The 17,435-nt window shown below is 44.5% G+C and overlaps 2 protein-coding genes across 4 annotated transcripts in view; one reads left to right on the top strand and one right to left on the bottom strand.

Moving 5' to 3' along the window:
• The window catches only part of LOC135900479 (fatty-acid amide hydrolase 2-A-like), a 143,224-nt gene that overhangs the window by 58,669 nt on the left and 67,120 nt on the right, over positions 1–17,435 (top strand). For all 3 annotated transcript variants that reach the window (XM_070538366.1, XM_065429963.1, XM_070538367.1), the window contains exon 5: positions 8,429–8,709. In XM_070538366.1, coding sequence (XP_070394467.1) covers positions 8,429–8,709 — 281 coding nt within the window. The remainder of the gene's footprint in view (positions 1–8,428; positions 8,710–17,435) is intronic.
• LOC135900481 (BEN domain-containing protein 5-like) overlaps positions 8,594–17,435 on the bottom strand; it is a 51,742-nt gene continuing 42,900 nt past the window's right edge. Inside the window, exons 5-10 of the mRNA XM_065429968.2 lie at positions 14,457–14,546; positions 14,297–14,353; positions 13,319–13,366; positions 10,686–10,905; positions 10,497–10,602; positions 8,594–8,735 (exon numbers count right to left, since the gene is read on the bottom strand). Of these exons, the coding sequence (XP_065286040.1) occupies positions 8,663–8,735; positions 10,497–10,602; positions 10,686–10,905; positions 13,319–13,366; positions 14,297–14,353; positions 14,457–14,546 (594 nt within the window). The 3' untranslated portion in view covers positions 8,594–8,662. The remainder of the gene's footprint in view (positions 8,736–10,496; positions 10,603–10,685; positions 10,906–13,318; positions 13,367–14,296; positions 14,354–14,456; positions 14,547–17,435) is intronic.

Raw genomic sequence — 17,435 nt, 5'->3', positions numbered from 1 at the left:
CATTGGTCGAGTGCTCGCCGGCATAGTAACTGTCACGTCCTTCACAAGAGGAAGTAGGTTCGGCAGCGAGCGCCATCTCTCCGCGACTACCCTCAACTACAGGAACCTCCGCTCCAACGGAAAAAACTAGCGATGTGGCAGGCATTTGGTAAAGGAGGCATTGGTTAGAGCCATCGCTTCGATGGGTGCCGCCATGCTTGTTTACGCAAATCTTTTGGGGCAACATTTGTGGCTCTAGCTAGATCAGGGAAATAGTGCGCCCGACGCAAAACCCAAACGCAGTTTGCGTCTCGCGCATGCGCAGTGGCTTCGACGCTATTTTTGGGGGGCCCCTATTCTAAAACTATCTAGTAATTATCAGCCGACGTATTTAACAGAAGGGAGGGGAAGCATCATTATGCATCTGTAAATGATATACATTATTTATACAAAACCAGCAAAATAGAGCACTCCGATTCTTTTTTCCAATGCAAATAACACTCCTGTCAAGCGGGCAAGTTAAGTGCACTTATGGAGTGTGCACTCGGTTTTAAGTGCACTTTCCCAAATCTTAACGTCGCAAGCTGATTGTACTCGAAGAGTGCGCTCACAGAAAGCACTTTATTGGTCGAGTACGTAGCCTTGCCGCCAGCGGTTTCAACGGCACAAAATGTAATGCGTAGAAAAAGGACACAGAAATTAATTCTAGCTGTTGAGGAGCTTTTAACTAAATAATCAGAGCATAACTCGCCAATATTCTGCTCTAGCAGGATCAAATGCCGCCTCGTCGCATGCCACCATCTTGTTCTGGATTGACTAGGCATTCGTCTTGGCCGGCCTTGACTTGCAACTCTTATAAGAATACTTCCGTTTTTTTCTTGAGTAAATAGAGATTACTATTGTTTTTAATTTTAATACAACCAAAGCAATCGCTTTTTAGAAGCTTTATTTTAAATTTTAATCTTCATCTTCAAAAAACATGGTTTTAATCTGTCGCCATTTTTTAGTGCAAGTGCACTCTGTTTTGCCGTATGTACTTAACTTGCCCGCTTGACAGGGGTATAATTATAGAGGCTAGTAGTATAACACACAACAAAAATGAACATGTAGGAACACAATGGACTGCACAGCAGCCAACAAAACATCTGAACACCTCTCCATGTCACAGAAATGCAAGTAATAATGAAGTATGAACACATGAAATGACCATGAAATAAAATATTGCAGATGGCGCGGTTTCTGGCGCCGCCTTTTTGACCACCGAGGCAATTGCGGTACATGAAGTTGCGTTTCCGAAGTTGCTGCTGAACTTTTCTGCTCAGCTAAGCACCCACCAGGCGAAACTGGGGGCGGAGATGAAGACAACATTTGAGCTTCCTAGCTATAGAAGTGCCTGTCAGACAACTTCGAAGGCGAAGAACAAGATCCAAAAGAATCCAAAGATTCACTGACGCGCTCCTCAGGCACAGCTGGGAGCGAATACTAATAGAGAACTGCATGGGAGCACGAAGGCTCGGAAGCACGAGCGTTAGGTGTCTCAGAGAAAGCATGGGGACGGGGCACATCATTCATTCGTTGTGAAGGTGTCTGCACTGAACCACTGGGTTCAGTTACACGCCTATCAGGCAAAGCAAGGAGTCCATTTTGGCTGGCTACTACAGCCGGACGTTGAACTGGTGGCCGAGCAAAATCCTCAGATCCTATGAAACGCTCAGCAGTCGACGCTTCTAGCGCAGAATTATGACTGGGCGTGTCAGTCAACATAAGTAACTGTACCCGACTCTTTTTTCTTACAGCCAAACATGAAATACTCATTGGCGCTACTTTACGAGCTGTGTAAGTATGCACTTGGGAATGAGAACTGCACTGAAATGCGGAATTCACTGAAGGCATATCTGAAGTAACTGCATCGGACTGTTTTGGAAAAGAATTTGCAAGATGGGTATATGGCTCAGCATCCGTGCGACTATAGAAAAACCTGGTAGTAATGCGCTCAGCATGCAAATTGACTCGTGATGTGCGGTCCACCTGGGTTTTCCATGGAGCTTGCTGTCACGATGCTCGCTGGCATTGAAGTTGGACGGAAGTTCAGAAGTGGCACTGTTCCAAATTGTCCGATGCTGTGTGCGAGTCCCTTAAGGTAGACTGTTCCAACACTCTACGCTAGTACACTCTCGCTGGTGGTGAAGTTGAACAGGAGCTGACCTGCGATATACTGCCAAAGTTCGCTGCACCGTATAAGTTCAGTGAAGTCTGATGATATTCCGTCCAGCGGGAACCAATGTCGAAGTCCGGTGGTGAAGACGAGGCTTGGACACACGACAAAGTCGCTCCATCAATCACTACCTTTAATGCCTTAATAGGGAAGAGTCCCAGAAGTAATGAACCGCGTTCAGTGACATAGAAGTTCACCGCAGCCGACTGATCTTGGAACTTGACGGTTGTGGAGAATAAGCCCAAATTATTCACCACTTGTTCCGAGCAGTTCTGGATCACTAGATGTGATTGAAGTAGGCGGACATGTGAGGAGTGCCTCTTGTAGTCCTGAAAATTCCTCAGCGACGCAACCACTTCGGTGTCAACCATCAACTGTAGAGTCACGTTGTTCACCTGTACGGGAACGTGCATAAGCAATAGGGCACTGACAGCGTCTTCAATGTGTAGAATGGTGGCCGTCTTTATAGCAATATTGTCTTCCATTTACAGCTTGTTGACTGGCCCCAATGTACTTACCGATGAACGGCACAGTTGGAAGAAATTTCCCTTCTTGCCATACGTCTGGCAGAATTTGTGGCGAACAGCACAACCAGGACCACCAGGAAAATTTGCCCTACAATGCGGCGAGCCACAGTGGAAGCAGACGTCGTGCCGAGCCGACAGCGCAGAGGCACCTGGTTGCCTCCTTCACTGATCGGGACGTGCACCTCTTCACTCCCGGCGTCTGCCATCTCGGAAAGTTCTCTAGAGGGTGTTGTGTCGGCATGGTCGCGCAGGTACCCATTTTCTTTTTTGCATCTGCCATGGACGCGCATATAGTTTCATTCAAGAACAAAAGTGAATACAAAACTAACATTTGCGGCACCCCCACTGTGTTAACTGCTGCTGAAGCAATATAGCAGACAAAGGGAAACTTACCGGTTTTTTGCAGCATTTTGATGGACAGCGGCCCTCTGGCCATTAGCTTGCAGCGCTCACGTCGCTCCCCGGAGGCTGCAAAAGCTGGGTAGGCGGCGGCGTTAGGGGAAGGATTGCACTAAGCGCTTTAGATGGCGCAGGGACTAGGCTCCCCTAGGGCAAAAAGTTACCTAGATATATAGTTCCCGTTGGCGCCGCGGGGGCGGCGCTGCAGTCGACCAGCTGCACAGGTGAGCGAATGTAAATGCGCGGCCTGCACGGGGTGCGTGGGTGTTTGCATACGCCATCTTGTGGCTGGCGGCGCTGTGAAATGGCGTCTACTTGTAGAGCACCGAGCTGCTGCATTATTTTATCGGTTCGTTCCTCTTCCTGAGGAATTTCTAATGCTTTCTTGAATGTAAAACTCTCACCGAGTTGGATGAACCGGCGGTGAAGTTGATGCTACTGCCAGCCGCAAAGGATCTAGTCTTGAAGCATGAGGTCAGTAGCGGTGCCAAACTTGCACAATTTGGTGAGCCATTGAACATCTTGAATGAATTCCGTAGTCGGCTCCGCAGGACTTTGTACTCTGCGTTTGAAATGAACGCGAGCGCAAAATTCGTCCTCTTTTTCACGAAAGTGCTTGTCGAGCACTTGAAGCGCCGCTTCGTATACGTCAATTGCTTTGGAGTCCCCTTTCCCTTCATCGGCTCTGGCCTGCGCCTCATTCTCGATGAGGTTGTAGTAAATACTGATGCTTTCCACCCCAGCGTGTTGAGGAGTGCTTTCTTGTGGTTCGGCGTAGTAGTCTTGGCGTCGTGGACGTATGCTTGCAAAACACATCGCCATTTGAGCCAAAGAATAGCCGGTACGCTGGGACACGACAGGAATGGTGGGAGGGGCTTTGCTGCGTTCATGCAGAAGCAGTAGCAGGCAGTACGAGAGGTGTGCACAGCCGCAAAGAAGATGCTGCAGTAGCATCGAAGGTCAACCAGATGACGTCACAGTCGGGCCAAAAAGCAGAAAGTGCCGAAATGCTGCTTGAAAGGAGGGCAGCAGAAGTGGCAGGTGTGGTGAAGAAGCAAACTAGGAGTCGTAACTTGCATATAGGTGCAATGCACACGAATTAACCTCGTCGCCAATGTGATGTCATGAATGGCGACAGAACGCGTTACGCTAGCAAAGTTGGACCCACATCTATGGCAGCAGAATGGCAGAATCGGCAATTCTTGTGGGCCTTATGGCAGCACTTCACGATGTGCAGCCCGCACAAAAAGTTCATCCTCGTCACCAATGTTATGCCGGCATGGACGCCATGATCGCCACGCTGGGCACGCCGGGAAGGCGGCCTGAAGAGAGACGCAGATAAAGACCAGGACCGAGCCTGAGAGAGACTTTACTGAAAGTGCGGCACCTTAAACAGGCTCAGCATCTCTATCACAGCATCCCCTGAGGGCGAGTAAGTTTCGGTCTCGAGACCGAAACCCCGATGTAACAGTATAGTGCAAATGTGATGATGCATGCCTGTGCTACTTATGAAGTTTGAAGCTTGTTTTGCCATTGATTGCATGGCGAGGACCAAGGAAAAAAAAGCTTCTTAAGCAGCTTTACAAGCCCATTGGCCCGCATTACATAGGCAGCAGTCATCAATATATGAAAACAATATAGACTCAAAGCAAAGATATAACACTTTGTTACATTCTGCATCCCAGACAAATGACGTCATAACGAAAAAGCAAGCAATCTACATTCTCACTTTTAGCTGTGCGAGCAAGATTAAATCCACGAAAATTCACAAGAAATAGGTAACAATGAAACCAGCCATGTTTTGTTGATGTATGTAAAATGAATGCCCGAAACCCTCGTTGCAATCCATTCATGGTAAAAGCAAGTACACTTCATTATAAGCGGCATTTATTTAAAGCGGAGAGGTTCTAGAATAGTAATGTAGGACACCCACACTAATAGTGCGGGAGGTCGTAAAACCTGCATTGAAACATAGGAGTACTCGATCTTTGCAATAAAACAGTGAAATTCTCTCACCTCTAAGTGTTAATCAAATGATACAGCTTGTTTTGTGGGGAGCTGTCACCACGTGGTGAAGTGACCTTCACAGCATTTTTTGCTTCCCCAAGTTTATACGAACAAAAGGGCAAGGGGCAACTGTATATGCTGCACAGAGCGCTTCTGTGGGGATCTAGTGCTTCGCACTTCATAATACGAGTACTTTGGTGCAATTGCACTCAACATGATAATCACAATAACACGTTCTAAAATGCATGTACTGCAGTTGGGCGTAGGAACACTTAGAAAAAAAAGCGACATTTTGGATAAAGCTATATAATACTACAATACTTTCTACATGAGGTGGGCCTCTAAACATTTATTTAACTGAATATATCTGCTGCAGGGCAAGCTGCATGAAGAAAAAGAAATATAAGCATTATTAGGAAATTATACTTCTGCAATAGAAAGGTGGCAACTCCTGCTGAGAGGAGGTGGCTTGATATGCTATAGGATATTTATATGGACACGTATAGTTGTCTTTATCGGACGACACATTTCACCACCCAACAAATGTTATTGCACAGCGTAGGACATGCTTGCATGTGTCGGAAGTTTCTAGAATGTTATCGATGGTTCCATCCACTGTCTGTTGTTGCCGAGCCTTGTGCAATCTGATTGCATGTATGCGCGACGCGAATGGCGTAGAACTTTGCGGAAGGCATGCGGGTCCCAGCGATTACTCTGGAACATTCGACGACTGTTATATATAAAGGGAAGCTGCAATGTTGCAAGCCTGGGGTTGGAATCTTTGGCTGGACCCAAATTTCCACTCTATTTCCCAAGCTGTTCGCAGCTCTGCCAAAGCTAAGAGGCATACACAGGTAATGCCCTTGTGCAGTCGTATATAGTTCCTGCCATAAGTGTCTTATTATTGGCAGGATTGGAGGGTTTTATTTTCCCTTGGTACATCATATGTCACAGCGCTAGATGCATATTAAGACCTTTGCCTATGTACATCATAACTGAATTACTTCGACGGTGAGCAGACAACGCGGTGCAGATGAATACATCTTGAAGGGGATTCGGCCTTCCTATTGGCTGAGGAGTTCTGCACCTTCCACAGTGTTGCTAACGACTTTGAGATGGAGTATAGATTTCTGGTGACTTGCAAAAATGGTAACATTGCAATAAACATGGTGATCATACCCGGGACAGAAAATTTTAAAAAATGCCTTAAGTATTCTAAAGAGCTATCGCTGTGAAAAGAGGGCAATTCAGCAATTTCGCTTATTCTTTGCAATGTAGTGTTCCAGGCCTCCTAATTGAGTTTTCCCCTGACTGAGATAAAATGTGTTTTTAGAATTTCGTAGACTTTTGTAATATTAAATTGGTAATAAATTTTTTTATTATTTCTGCAGGCATTTTTTTTTTCATTCTAGGAATGTTCTGCAAATGTTATAGTTTAAATTTATATCTAAGCTTTTATTAGAATATTCGAATTGTATGACCCTTCACTTGAGCTGAAATGATGTCACAATGCAAGTTCCTATGCTACAAGAATGCCCCCTGCTTAAGCCCCCCATATTCACAGAAGACGTCAGCACATTTATACTTTGTAATCCAAGCTTGTATTGCATGTAGAGCAACGTGCCAAGATTACACAGAACTTTATTCGAACTGTAATAAACATGTTCATCGAAGCTCCCTCACAGAATGTAACAATCACAAAACATTGTGACACTTAACGACATCAATGTAAAAGATGTGAATATTTTTTTTTTGCATGCCGTGTGCAGAATTTGCGCTACATTTACACACTTACATGTCATTTGCAGGAAAGCATGCAGATACGGAGCTAATTTTATCTTTCCTCTAAAATAAAGCTCGCCTGAAGATGACCACTGGGGCTCTGTCTAAGGCTGCTCTGCCTATGGGTGATTCCCGATAAATTTTAGTGTACACGTGCTGGTAGGCTGTTTGGCGCTACGAACGCATTGTTGCATTTGTTGCTTGGCATGCGTGTCCACTTATGCCCAGATTAGCCTGCTTCGTTTAGTGCTGCAGCATAAGCTTGTTTCGCCAGCTACCTGACAAACATTTCATTCAGAGCGCACAGTCACTGACAGCACAGCTGGAGATATGAATGGCAAACTAGCAGTAGCAGCACTTCCTTAAAGATCCCAGGACACCCACACGCTGTGGTTTACTTGGCTACATGTGTTCACTGCACTGCAGTGCGATAAAAAGTCTTACTTCACGTGATTGCGAAGGTAATTTGAGGCGACTGAAATCAAAATTGACTGCTATGTCAGCTGTTCCTGAGTATAAATGTCTGAGCACGCAATTTCCCTATATTGGGACAAATCTCCCCCTTTGCCTTAATTAGGCTTAAATTTCCACATTTAGAAAAGTCTCTCTAGAGCTGGCAGTACTGTTGCATTGTGATTTACTGCACCTGATTGGACAGATACCTATATTTATTTAAAAAAAGATGGTTGCTTTTGTGTCATATATATTGAGCCCAGAATAAAATATTCAATAAATATGAACGACAAGGATTGTGAGTGCCTTTTAAGCATGCAAGTGCAACGGTTTCAGCAAGTTCGTACATCTTGACTTCATAAATGTTGTGCATGATAAACAAGAACAAAAAAGGGACAGACAGGAACATGCTGTCGTAGACTATATGAATGTGGTGAACATGCGTGGCCGAATCGATATAAAGAAATACAAGCTGTTTTTTTCGTCCACTTTCACTTCCCTTTATCATTTCCACATTTGAATTAAAGACTACAAATACTATCCCTATGCTTCCTTTCGCTTCATTAGCTGTTGGTTTTTCATGGTTGTCATTAACAAAAATCAGGGCCCTGGCTTCCCCCTCTTTTGTACACAAACACACAAACATGCACATATATTATGTGTCTCCATCTCTCAATTTTTGCCCTTGTTGTACAACGCTTATGAAGCCTTATTCTGTGTACTCAAAATGCGAGCTAAACTACAACGGCCGCAAGAGAGAAGGCACAAAAGACACGGCACTGTCACTCAGCGCTCTTTCTGCGTGGCCGCAGTTATGTGTACTGATTTTAATGGGCATCTGCTCTAACTAGCTAAGCCATCAGCTAGTGCCAGTGTTTAGTCCGTGTTGCTTATATATTTTGGAAAGTATTGCTGCCAAAACGCTGACCCCAGATTGAGACTTCCCTTCCACTTGTTTCCCTTTGTTTTTTTTGCAAGTTTTCCCGCGGTATCTTTTGTCCTCCACTTAAGTATTATCCAATATGTCTGTACTAGACTCGCGGATGAGCACTCTTGCGTTCCACAGGGGGCGAAGGCAGCCTGGTGTCGGCGGCAGGCTCGGCCCTCGGTCTGGGCACCGACATCGGCGGCTCCATCCGCATGCCGGCCTTCTTCAATGGCCTGTTCGGCCACAAGGCGTCTCCAGGCCTGATGGGGCTCGGGGGCCAGTTCCCTCAGGTTCGCGGCCACCATCTGGCCTTCCTGTCCGCTGGGCCGCTCTGCCGCTACGCCCAGGATTTGGCGCCCACGCTGACTGCGCTCATTGGATCCCAGCAGGCGCGTCACAGGCTAAGGCTACATGAACCGGTGAGCTTCGTCGTTGGAGGGATGCACTAAGGAAAAGAAGAGTGGTTTGGATAGATTGGTCACTGACATCACTGTGGCACAACAGAAGCGAAGCTGTTGAGGCTTTTAGCACGCAGATAGCAATGATTTAGCTTAATTGAGCTACTTGTATTGACAACAGGCCAGAGTAAATGAGCGAGACCACTGTGGGCAAAAGCAGGAGTTGTGCTTGAAAAGAAATATATGATGATGATGATTGAACTCTATTGAGAGCAGATGAATGAGTTCACTCTAAGAAAGGGAGAGAACATTCAACGCCTGCCTATTGCTCACATGCTAAAGCGTTATTTGCGATTACATTGTTTTCTTGCAAGTCGTTATTGCCACCTGAATTATTATCACCATCTTATTTCATATTTCATGCAGGAATAATGCATCTCCTAGCGGTCTCCAATTACTACTGTCTTGTGCCAGCCCACTCTAGTCTATCGCTGCTTACTTGATATTCTCATCAGGTTACTGAACTTTCTACCATCCTTGACTGCATTTACATAAACCCATCCCTACTGAAAAATCTCATATATGTAGGTTTCATATGTGACTCGTACATACAATATTACTGGAAATGTGTCCTCATGCTCTACAGTACGATGCTCGACCCTTGTATCTCTTATGTGCACTGCCTTACGCTACTATTGGGCTTTCTGTGCTGCACAACAAATATTTATCAACTATAGGCTTGATATCTTATGCAGCACACCTGACCCATGAGGCCCTGTTGTGACGGCCCAGCTATGCACTAATTTTGCATATATGGAGCTCTTTATTGTGCAGACATGCATTAACTGGTTAACGTATATTTGCTCAGCAAAGAGTATACATGCATTCCGGAAGGTCATCTAGTAATTATTCTCTGCATTTGACTTGGGCCAGGCACACACCTTCCATGCTTTATAAACTTAATTCCTTTAGAGATGCGAAGTACCTTGGGGAATGTGTGCCTGCATTTAAAGGAATGAATCATCATGCACTCAAAACACTTTATTTACAAATCTATATACACATGTTGAATGGCCGGTATACACTTTATTTAAACAACTACATGCAATAAAACCTCGATAATTCCAACCTTCCACTGTGGAGACGGGTTCGTGTTTATGCCATAGCTGTTTCAAGGTATGGCGCATCTATTGTCACCATTAAGAGAAATGATGCCGGAGAGTGTTCCGTTCATGCTTGCAAGTCAGAAGCATGGTTGCTGCGCTCATGCACACACTCAAAAGCTTTTATAAGGGCAGATGTGTAACTTGCATATACTGATGCATGGCACAGCACAAAGCAAGATAAACACTTTGAAGGTTTATTTTTTTTTTGCCGAATGGTACCCCCAAGGGTAAATTCTTTATTGCGCAATTCTTCAGAGGGACCTATTTAAAAAAATTACCTTATATTTTTTCAGGGAACACTGTTTGGGGGTGCAGTCATTATGCGAGTAAATACAGTAGTTGGCCTGCTAGAAAACATTACCCTTGGAGCCACAAACTACTGAATGCGACCAACCAGCACCACTGATTACATTCAGCAATCCAAAATTCGCCAAATAATAGTAGCAACAAATAATAGCAATGATATTTTTTGCCCGGATTGAGTTATTGTTTGATTAATTTTGAGATTTCCATGGCTCCTATGGCTTCAAATTAACGAGGTTTACTGCATGTAAACATGTTTACAATTACACACTTAATGCATGAGAATAAAGGATACCGAGGGCCTGATCTTTTTTTTATTTGTTGGCTTCTTACACTCACTTAGTGTCTCGCAGCAGCTCCGCGAGGTAGCAGTTCATTTTTGAACGTCGTGATTTCTTTTCCTTCCTAGGGGCACCACATTTTGTAAGATATGCATCAAATGCATCTGGAAAATTAATTATTTTGCTGTAATACATGTATTGTTAAACACTACAAAAACAAACGTGCAAGAATGGGACTGATACTTACTACCCACAGCTTGCAATTTATGGGGGCTCAATGCCGGCTTTGCAACAGCATTGCTATTCTTCCGGAAGCGCTGACAAAGAGCCCCTGTGACGCTCCTACCCCTGAGTGCTGGTCCCCACACTAGTTTCGCCAGGTGTTTGCAAAACAGGGAGTCCCGGCTGAGGCCCTGGAGCTGTTCCCACTCCTTCTTCTCAATGTACACATCATTTCCTAGGTGCACCTGCAATATAAGAAGGGAGATACACATCAAGACTGCTTACATGTGGGAACGCGAAAGCACCTTTAGTCAACCAGATGGCTGCAATGTGACGTGTGCCACATGGCACACGCACTAGGCATACCTTAAGACTGAGAGAACCAAAGAGCCGCTGTGGCATCAGGGATTCGTGCTCATTTCGCACCCCAGGGGCCCAGGTTCTATATCGTGCTGTCCGGCGAACTTTCTCACCAAAGCAATTAACTTGCTTTGTTTACAGAAACCTACCTGAGCAATCTGACATCTATCCAAGCATTTCCATGTTCTTATTGTTTGTGCAATTGGCCATTTTTGATACCATCTTTCAGTCACGCTAGACAACAACGGATTTTTGTGTAATGGGACATATAATTCTCTCGCTTTAAAAGAAGCCATGCTAACTATCAAGCTGTACATAACACGGGGCACAGCAGGCCAGCTGTACAAGAATTAGGGCATTCATGCTTTACGTAAGGCTGGCAAAAAAGCTGTTGGGGTTATCACTGCACACATGCCACAAATGGTTTTGCCCCGAGCATGCTCCAGTTATATGAGCTATAATCAAATAAGTAAAGAATAATTATTCAGTTTACTTCCAAAAAGCTTTTGAAGCCTGTTGCACCATGTATCCTCGGAAAAAAAGATAAATCTTATACTTAGAGGGCCCCTCACCAAGTCTGGCCATTTTGAGCATACACGGCGCGATAACGATTGTGTCTGCAAAGTATTACATCGCTACGCGCTGCGGAAATATCTGACATTTCAAACCGAACGCCATTTTTCCTTCTCCTCGTGGCCACCGCACTCCAAGCCGGAGGAAGACGTACTCGTGTGCCTGCGCCCACATACTGGTGTCTGCAGTGTAACGTCACATGTGGTGACAGCTGACTTCGAGAATTATTCAAGACAACATCTGTTTTCTCTGCGATCTGTTGCTTGAATTGACGAATTGAAGTTTAGAGAAATAATAAAAGACACAAACGGAATGTCTGCGGGTTTTTTGTTTCACTTCGCACTGAAGCAAGGGAGATGTACTTCTGCTTCGTCTGCTTGTTCCCGCGGTCGTGCGGCCACGTGCGTGGGTGCCGAAACTATGCCATTTTTTACTGTGTTCCAGCACATGATCATGCTCTGTGATCCGCTTGTTCTGCCTCAGTATTCGTGTAGCACTAAATTATACCGCTAGTCATGTTTCCTTGTGCATGGCATGCAAAATCGTGAGCTGTGCGAACGAGACAACAGCTCGCGCGCGACGCCGTCTACGGAAATGCGTAGTGCCAAAAAAAAAAAGTGAGAAAAAAAAAAAACGAAGGAGGGGCCTGCGACGTATGTGTCATGCTATCCTCAAGGTTCGGTGTGGGGCAACGCAGGGAACGAATTTCACTTGCAGAGGTTAGACGGGGCGAGTGGAGAGAGTGTCTTGCTTGGCAGTGGAGCCCACCTGCTGAAATCATGGGTTTGCGCCACTGAGATATTTTTGTCTCGGCTATTAATGAGCCGATTTGAAAACTCTTTGTGGCAGAACGCTCCCTAGAGGACACGTAACAACTTCTAGCGTATAACCAAAATTTGCTATTGGCCCTGGTGAGGAGCCCTTTAAGTTGTATATGCATGTGTCACTTTTCGCGTCTCAATGTTCCTGTGCTGTTTTCCATGGAATACAGTACCAACTAGCCCAACTATCCATGCTATTATCGCATATACTTGTACTGAAGCAAGCAGAATAGTATATGTTTTTTCTTTTAACGAAACGAGTCAGTTCTGACCGAAAGACAAAGCATATAAAAGCTATTAATTGTCTATAGTTTCAATGGCCCTATATACTGCGGCAAACATTCTCATACTAATTAAATTAATGAGCACAGTCTCAGCACACGCAAAATAAGAAAAGGTCTCACTCAATGACCGCGAACGCTTGCTTTCACAACACTGGCGTGATGAACAGTGCAAACAGCAGTCCGGAGACATATTGAGTAAGTTCTCACTTCCTTGAGATAATGTGAGCTGCAACATTAGGCATGCAGAAACCCAGGAATACCGGTGGAGTAACGGGGACATGGAGAGAACAGCCATCTCGGGTCCCTCAAACTTTAGAAATACTGCAGATTACTTGAAGGATAGGGCACATGCACCCCCTTTTTACATCTGCAGCATGGAGTGATAACGTGATCACTCCAGGCCGGGCTGACTAGAGGATAGACATGCTTCACCTGCAACTCATGCCCTCCCCAGTCTGAGCAGACTCACCCTGTCGTCCAATCCCCACACACACAGACAGTGCTCTCTCTCTCACATGCTTTTTTTTATATGATCTTAATATACGGGGCACCACATCAATGCAAATTTAAGCTGGGACTGTCCTTATAATTGCTATCAGAATAAGGCAAAAGCAACTCACCTTGCCGTTAAGTTCAGCAAGAATTTCTGACCCTGCAATGTCAGGCTCCTGCAAATGACAATACTGTCATTATCAAGTTCTGCAGCCAACACATTCTAGCTGAATAATATGTGTTTCAGGTATAAGCTAATTAGTTATTCAGCCCTACAGGTTAAGCATATACCAGAAAAATGAGCACACAAACAACTCGAACACAAAATGTGGGAGCAATTTGTCCACCAACTCCGCAAAGTGTGGCTGCATGTGTTCTGGTTTTTCAAGACACGGGTTCTCTGCCATTGCAGTGACCAAACAGCAAGCAATGATGACGCCACAAGAAGGCTCTTGTCTCAGTGAAGTTGTGACGTGGGTAAAGGATTTGTCGGAAGGCCTACCAGCGGCAATAGTCTAGACTGGATTTAAGAAATGCTGCACATCGATTGCACTCAATGGCACTGAGTACGTCATTTGGGATGCCAAGTACATCCGTGATACATCTGATGAGGACGACTTCTCCAGCAGTTCCCAAAAGGACACAGCTTTGGCATCAACTGCCACATCTAGTAGCTGAGCTTGTGATAAAGAAAAGTCTGTCATGTTCATAGTTGTCATTTCTATATGGCTGCTGTGGCCACCTCTGCGAGGGCAAGAAAAAAAAATTGGCAGCACATTGCTTAAGCATGCGAGAGATGGCTGAAAAGCTGCATCGTACTCGAGTTATTTTTGGCAATTCACGCTACGCCATGTGTTATGGTTAGTTTTCAGAAGATTAGTCACCTATATTTAATTTTTTTTTTCGGTGAGGTCAATATATAGGGGTCAACTTGTAGTTGACCTATTTTTGAGTGAATATGGTAGTAGCAATAAAGTTGATCATTATCTGACAACGTCCTAGGTATATTGACCTTATCCTCAGTACATTTAAGTCACCTGTTATTTTCCTTGCATGTATATTATAATGCCAGGCAAATTAAAGTTAGGAAAGATTGTGGACCTTACCTGATTGCACATGGCCCGGCATGTTTCATCTGCAGATTGGTGCACGATGGAGGCACTCTGAAAGAGAATAATCCCATGGGAAACTATTGGCTACATTGAAAGAAGGCATGCAATAAATAAAAAAAATAAATAAAGCTCAGTCGAAGTCACATCATTATACCTCTGGGCTTTGGGAAGCGGGTTCCTCTGTTTCAGAGTCATCCACATCATCAATAGTTATAGGTGTGGCCTTCAAAGGCACACCGTTTTCCTGAAAAGAAAGGCAGCATTAACACAACATAAACATAATAAATGGCCTTACAATCGACATTCATGCAGCAAACTACTGATTCATCTTGTCTATATCATGTGACTAAGAGTGTCAATATTTCACCTGTATACAGTGGAATGCCTCAATATAACGCCTCTAGAACAACAAAATTATGCATATAATGAAAAACTCTGTGTCGCGGGCCTTTTAACACATACTGTGAACATGTTTGCAGTGACGACTATTGTAATGAATTTACCTAAATGGAAGAATTTAGGTATCTGCGACTGATTCATTCTTTTACAATAAATACACATATCACCGTTGTCACTGTCATCAGCAGTTGCAGCCATGAAGCTGTGGTATTCACAGGAATTGCTGGCTGACATCACAACAAATGCCATGCTGGTGTGACGGGACTCTGTAGCAGTCATGAACACAATGAAACTGATGAAAATGGCAAGTTTTAGAACCTGTGCCGGTAAAATCTGTGAAAGCACAACAGCCAAGAAAAAGACGGTGCTTGCAGTGGTTCGTCTGATACCAGTTCAATCAGGAAGTGACAATGTCACGAGATACAATAAGCATTTTAATTCTTTCACCTCACAGTTAGCAGGCCTTCGTGTCGATTATGGGCGTACAATATTCTGCCAGCTGGCCAGGCTGACCTTGAGGCCACTTATTCAGTCAGACAAAAGCATACATTCGCGATTTTCTTGATTAAAGAGACACTAAAGAAAAATTCTTTAACAAGAGGGTGGCAGGTCTTGTCGAATTTAATAAGAGGTACAAAGTGAAGGCGGTACAAGTCTACACCCCTACATCCAGTCATGATGACCAGGAAGTCGAAAGCTTCTATGAAGACATGGAATTGGCGATTGGTAAAGTCAAAACAAAATACGCTATACTGATGGGCGACTTCAATGCCAGGGTAGGCACAAAGCAGGCTGGAGACAAGAGAGTGGGGGATTATGGCATAGGCTCTAGGATGGGCAGGGGAGAGTTATTAGTAGAGTTTGCAGAACAGAATAATATGCAGATGATGAATACCTTCTTCCGCAAACGGGATAGCCGAAAGTGGATGTGGAGGAGCCCAAATGGCGAGACTAGAAATTAAATAGACTTTATACTCTGCGCTAACCCTGGCATCATACAAGATGTGGACATGCTCGGCAAGGTGTGCTGCAGTGACCATAGGATGGTAAGAACACGAATTAGCCTAGACTTGAGGAGGGAACGGGAGAAACTGGTACATAAGAAGCCGATCAAAGAGTTAGCGGTAAGAGGAAAAATAGAGGAATTCCAGATCAAGCTATAGAAGAGGTATTTGGCTTTCACTCAAGAAGAGGACCTTAAGTGTTGAAGCAATGAATGACAATCTTATGGGCATCATTAAGGAGCGTGCAATAGAAGTTGGTGGTAACTCCGTTAGACAGGATACAAGTAAGCTATCGCAGGAGACAAAAGATCCAATTAAGAAACGCCAATGTAAGCCTCTAACCCTACGGCTAGAATAGAAGTGACAGAACTTTCCAAGTTAATCAACAAGCGTAAGACAGCTGACATAAGGAAGTATAATATGGATAGAATTGAACATGCTCACAGGAATGGAGAAAGCCTAAAAGCTGTGAAAAAGAAACTAGGAATAGGCAAGAATCATATGTATGCGTTAAGAGACAAAGCCGGCAATATCATTACTAATATGGATGAGATAGTTCAAGTCGCAGAGGAGTTCTATAGAGATTTATACAGTACCAGTGGCACCCACGACGATAATAGAGAGTTTTAGAATAGGGGCCACAATAGTTTGGGGCCCCAAAAAGCTTTGCAGGAGTTAGCATTGGGGCATACAGGAGTGAAGAGTTTTAGAATAGGGCTTTGCGTTTGCGTAGAGCATCTTGCGCTGACAGCGCCACTATGCCGTCAACAAGTTATTAGAAGTAATTAAATAAACTATACCATTTTATGACAGGAGTGGTAATTTTGACTTGCGTGTATTTTCATTTAATTACAATTTAGGGGTTATTATGTAAGCAGCAAACAATTAGTTGCGCTTAGTTTTGAGCAAACCAACTTTACATGCCTTCACCAGCCAAGCTTAGCCGTGTTAGGCCTACGAGCCATAATATCCACAATCGAATTCGGAAACTGCGGCGTCTAATGAATCAATCTTCATAACACACCCTAGTTATGAGAAAGCGATAACTGCAGCCACTTCTTCTAGCTTGCGAACTTCACGCGTTACCACGAATCGAACCCAGTTTGGTGCTAGGTTAGAGCTGTCGCTTCGATGGGTGCCATCATGTTTGCTGATGCAAAGCTTTTGGGGCCGCTATTTGGGCTCCCGCTAAATCGGTGAAATAGTGTTCCCAACGCAAAACCCAAACGGAGTTTGCGTTTCGCGCATGAGCAGTGGCTTCAACGCTGTTTCTTTGGGGCCCCAGAACGTTTGGGGCCCCTATTCTAAAACTCTCTAATGGAAGTGAGAATAGTCTAGAGGAATTTAAAATCCCACAAGTAACACCGGAAGAAGTAAAGAAAGCCTTGGGAGCTATGCAAAGGGGGAAGGCTACTGGGGAGGATCAGGTAACAGCAGATTTGTTGAAGGATGGTGGGCAGATTGTTCTAGAAAACTTGGCCACCCTGTATACGCAATGCCTCACGACCTCGAGCGTACCAGAATCTTGGAAGAACGCTAGCATAATCCTAATCCATAAGAAAGGGGATGCCGAAGACTTGAAAAATTACAGACCGATCAGCTTACTGGCTGTTGCCTACATAGTATTTACTAAAGTAATCGCAAATAGAATCAGAAACACCTTAGACTTCTGTCAACCAAAGGACCAGGCAGGGTTTCGTAAAGGCTACTCAACAATAGACCATATTCAC

Source organism: Dermacentor albipictus, chromosome 5 (assembly GCF_038994185.2).
Source record: "Dermacentor albipictus isolate Rhodes 1998 colony chromosome 5, USDA_Dalb.pri_finalv2, whole genome shotgun sequence".
NCBI classification, from domain to species: Eukaryota; Metazoa; Arthropoda; class Arachnida; order Ixodida; family Ixodidae; genus Dermacentor; species Dermacentor albipictus.
Note: the sequence above shows the minus strand (reverse complement) of the source record. Positions and strands in the feature narration are given on the sequence as shown.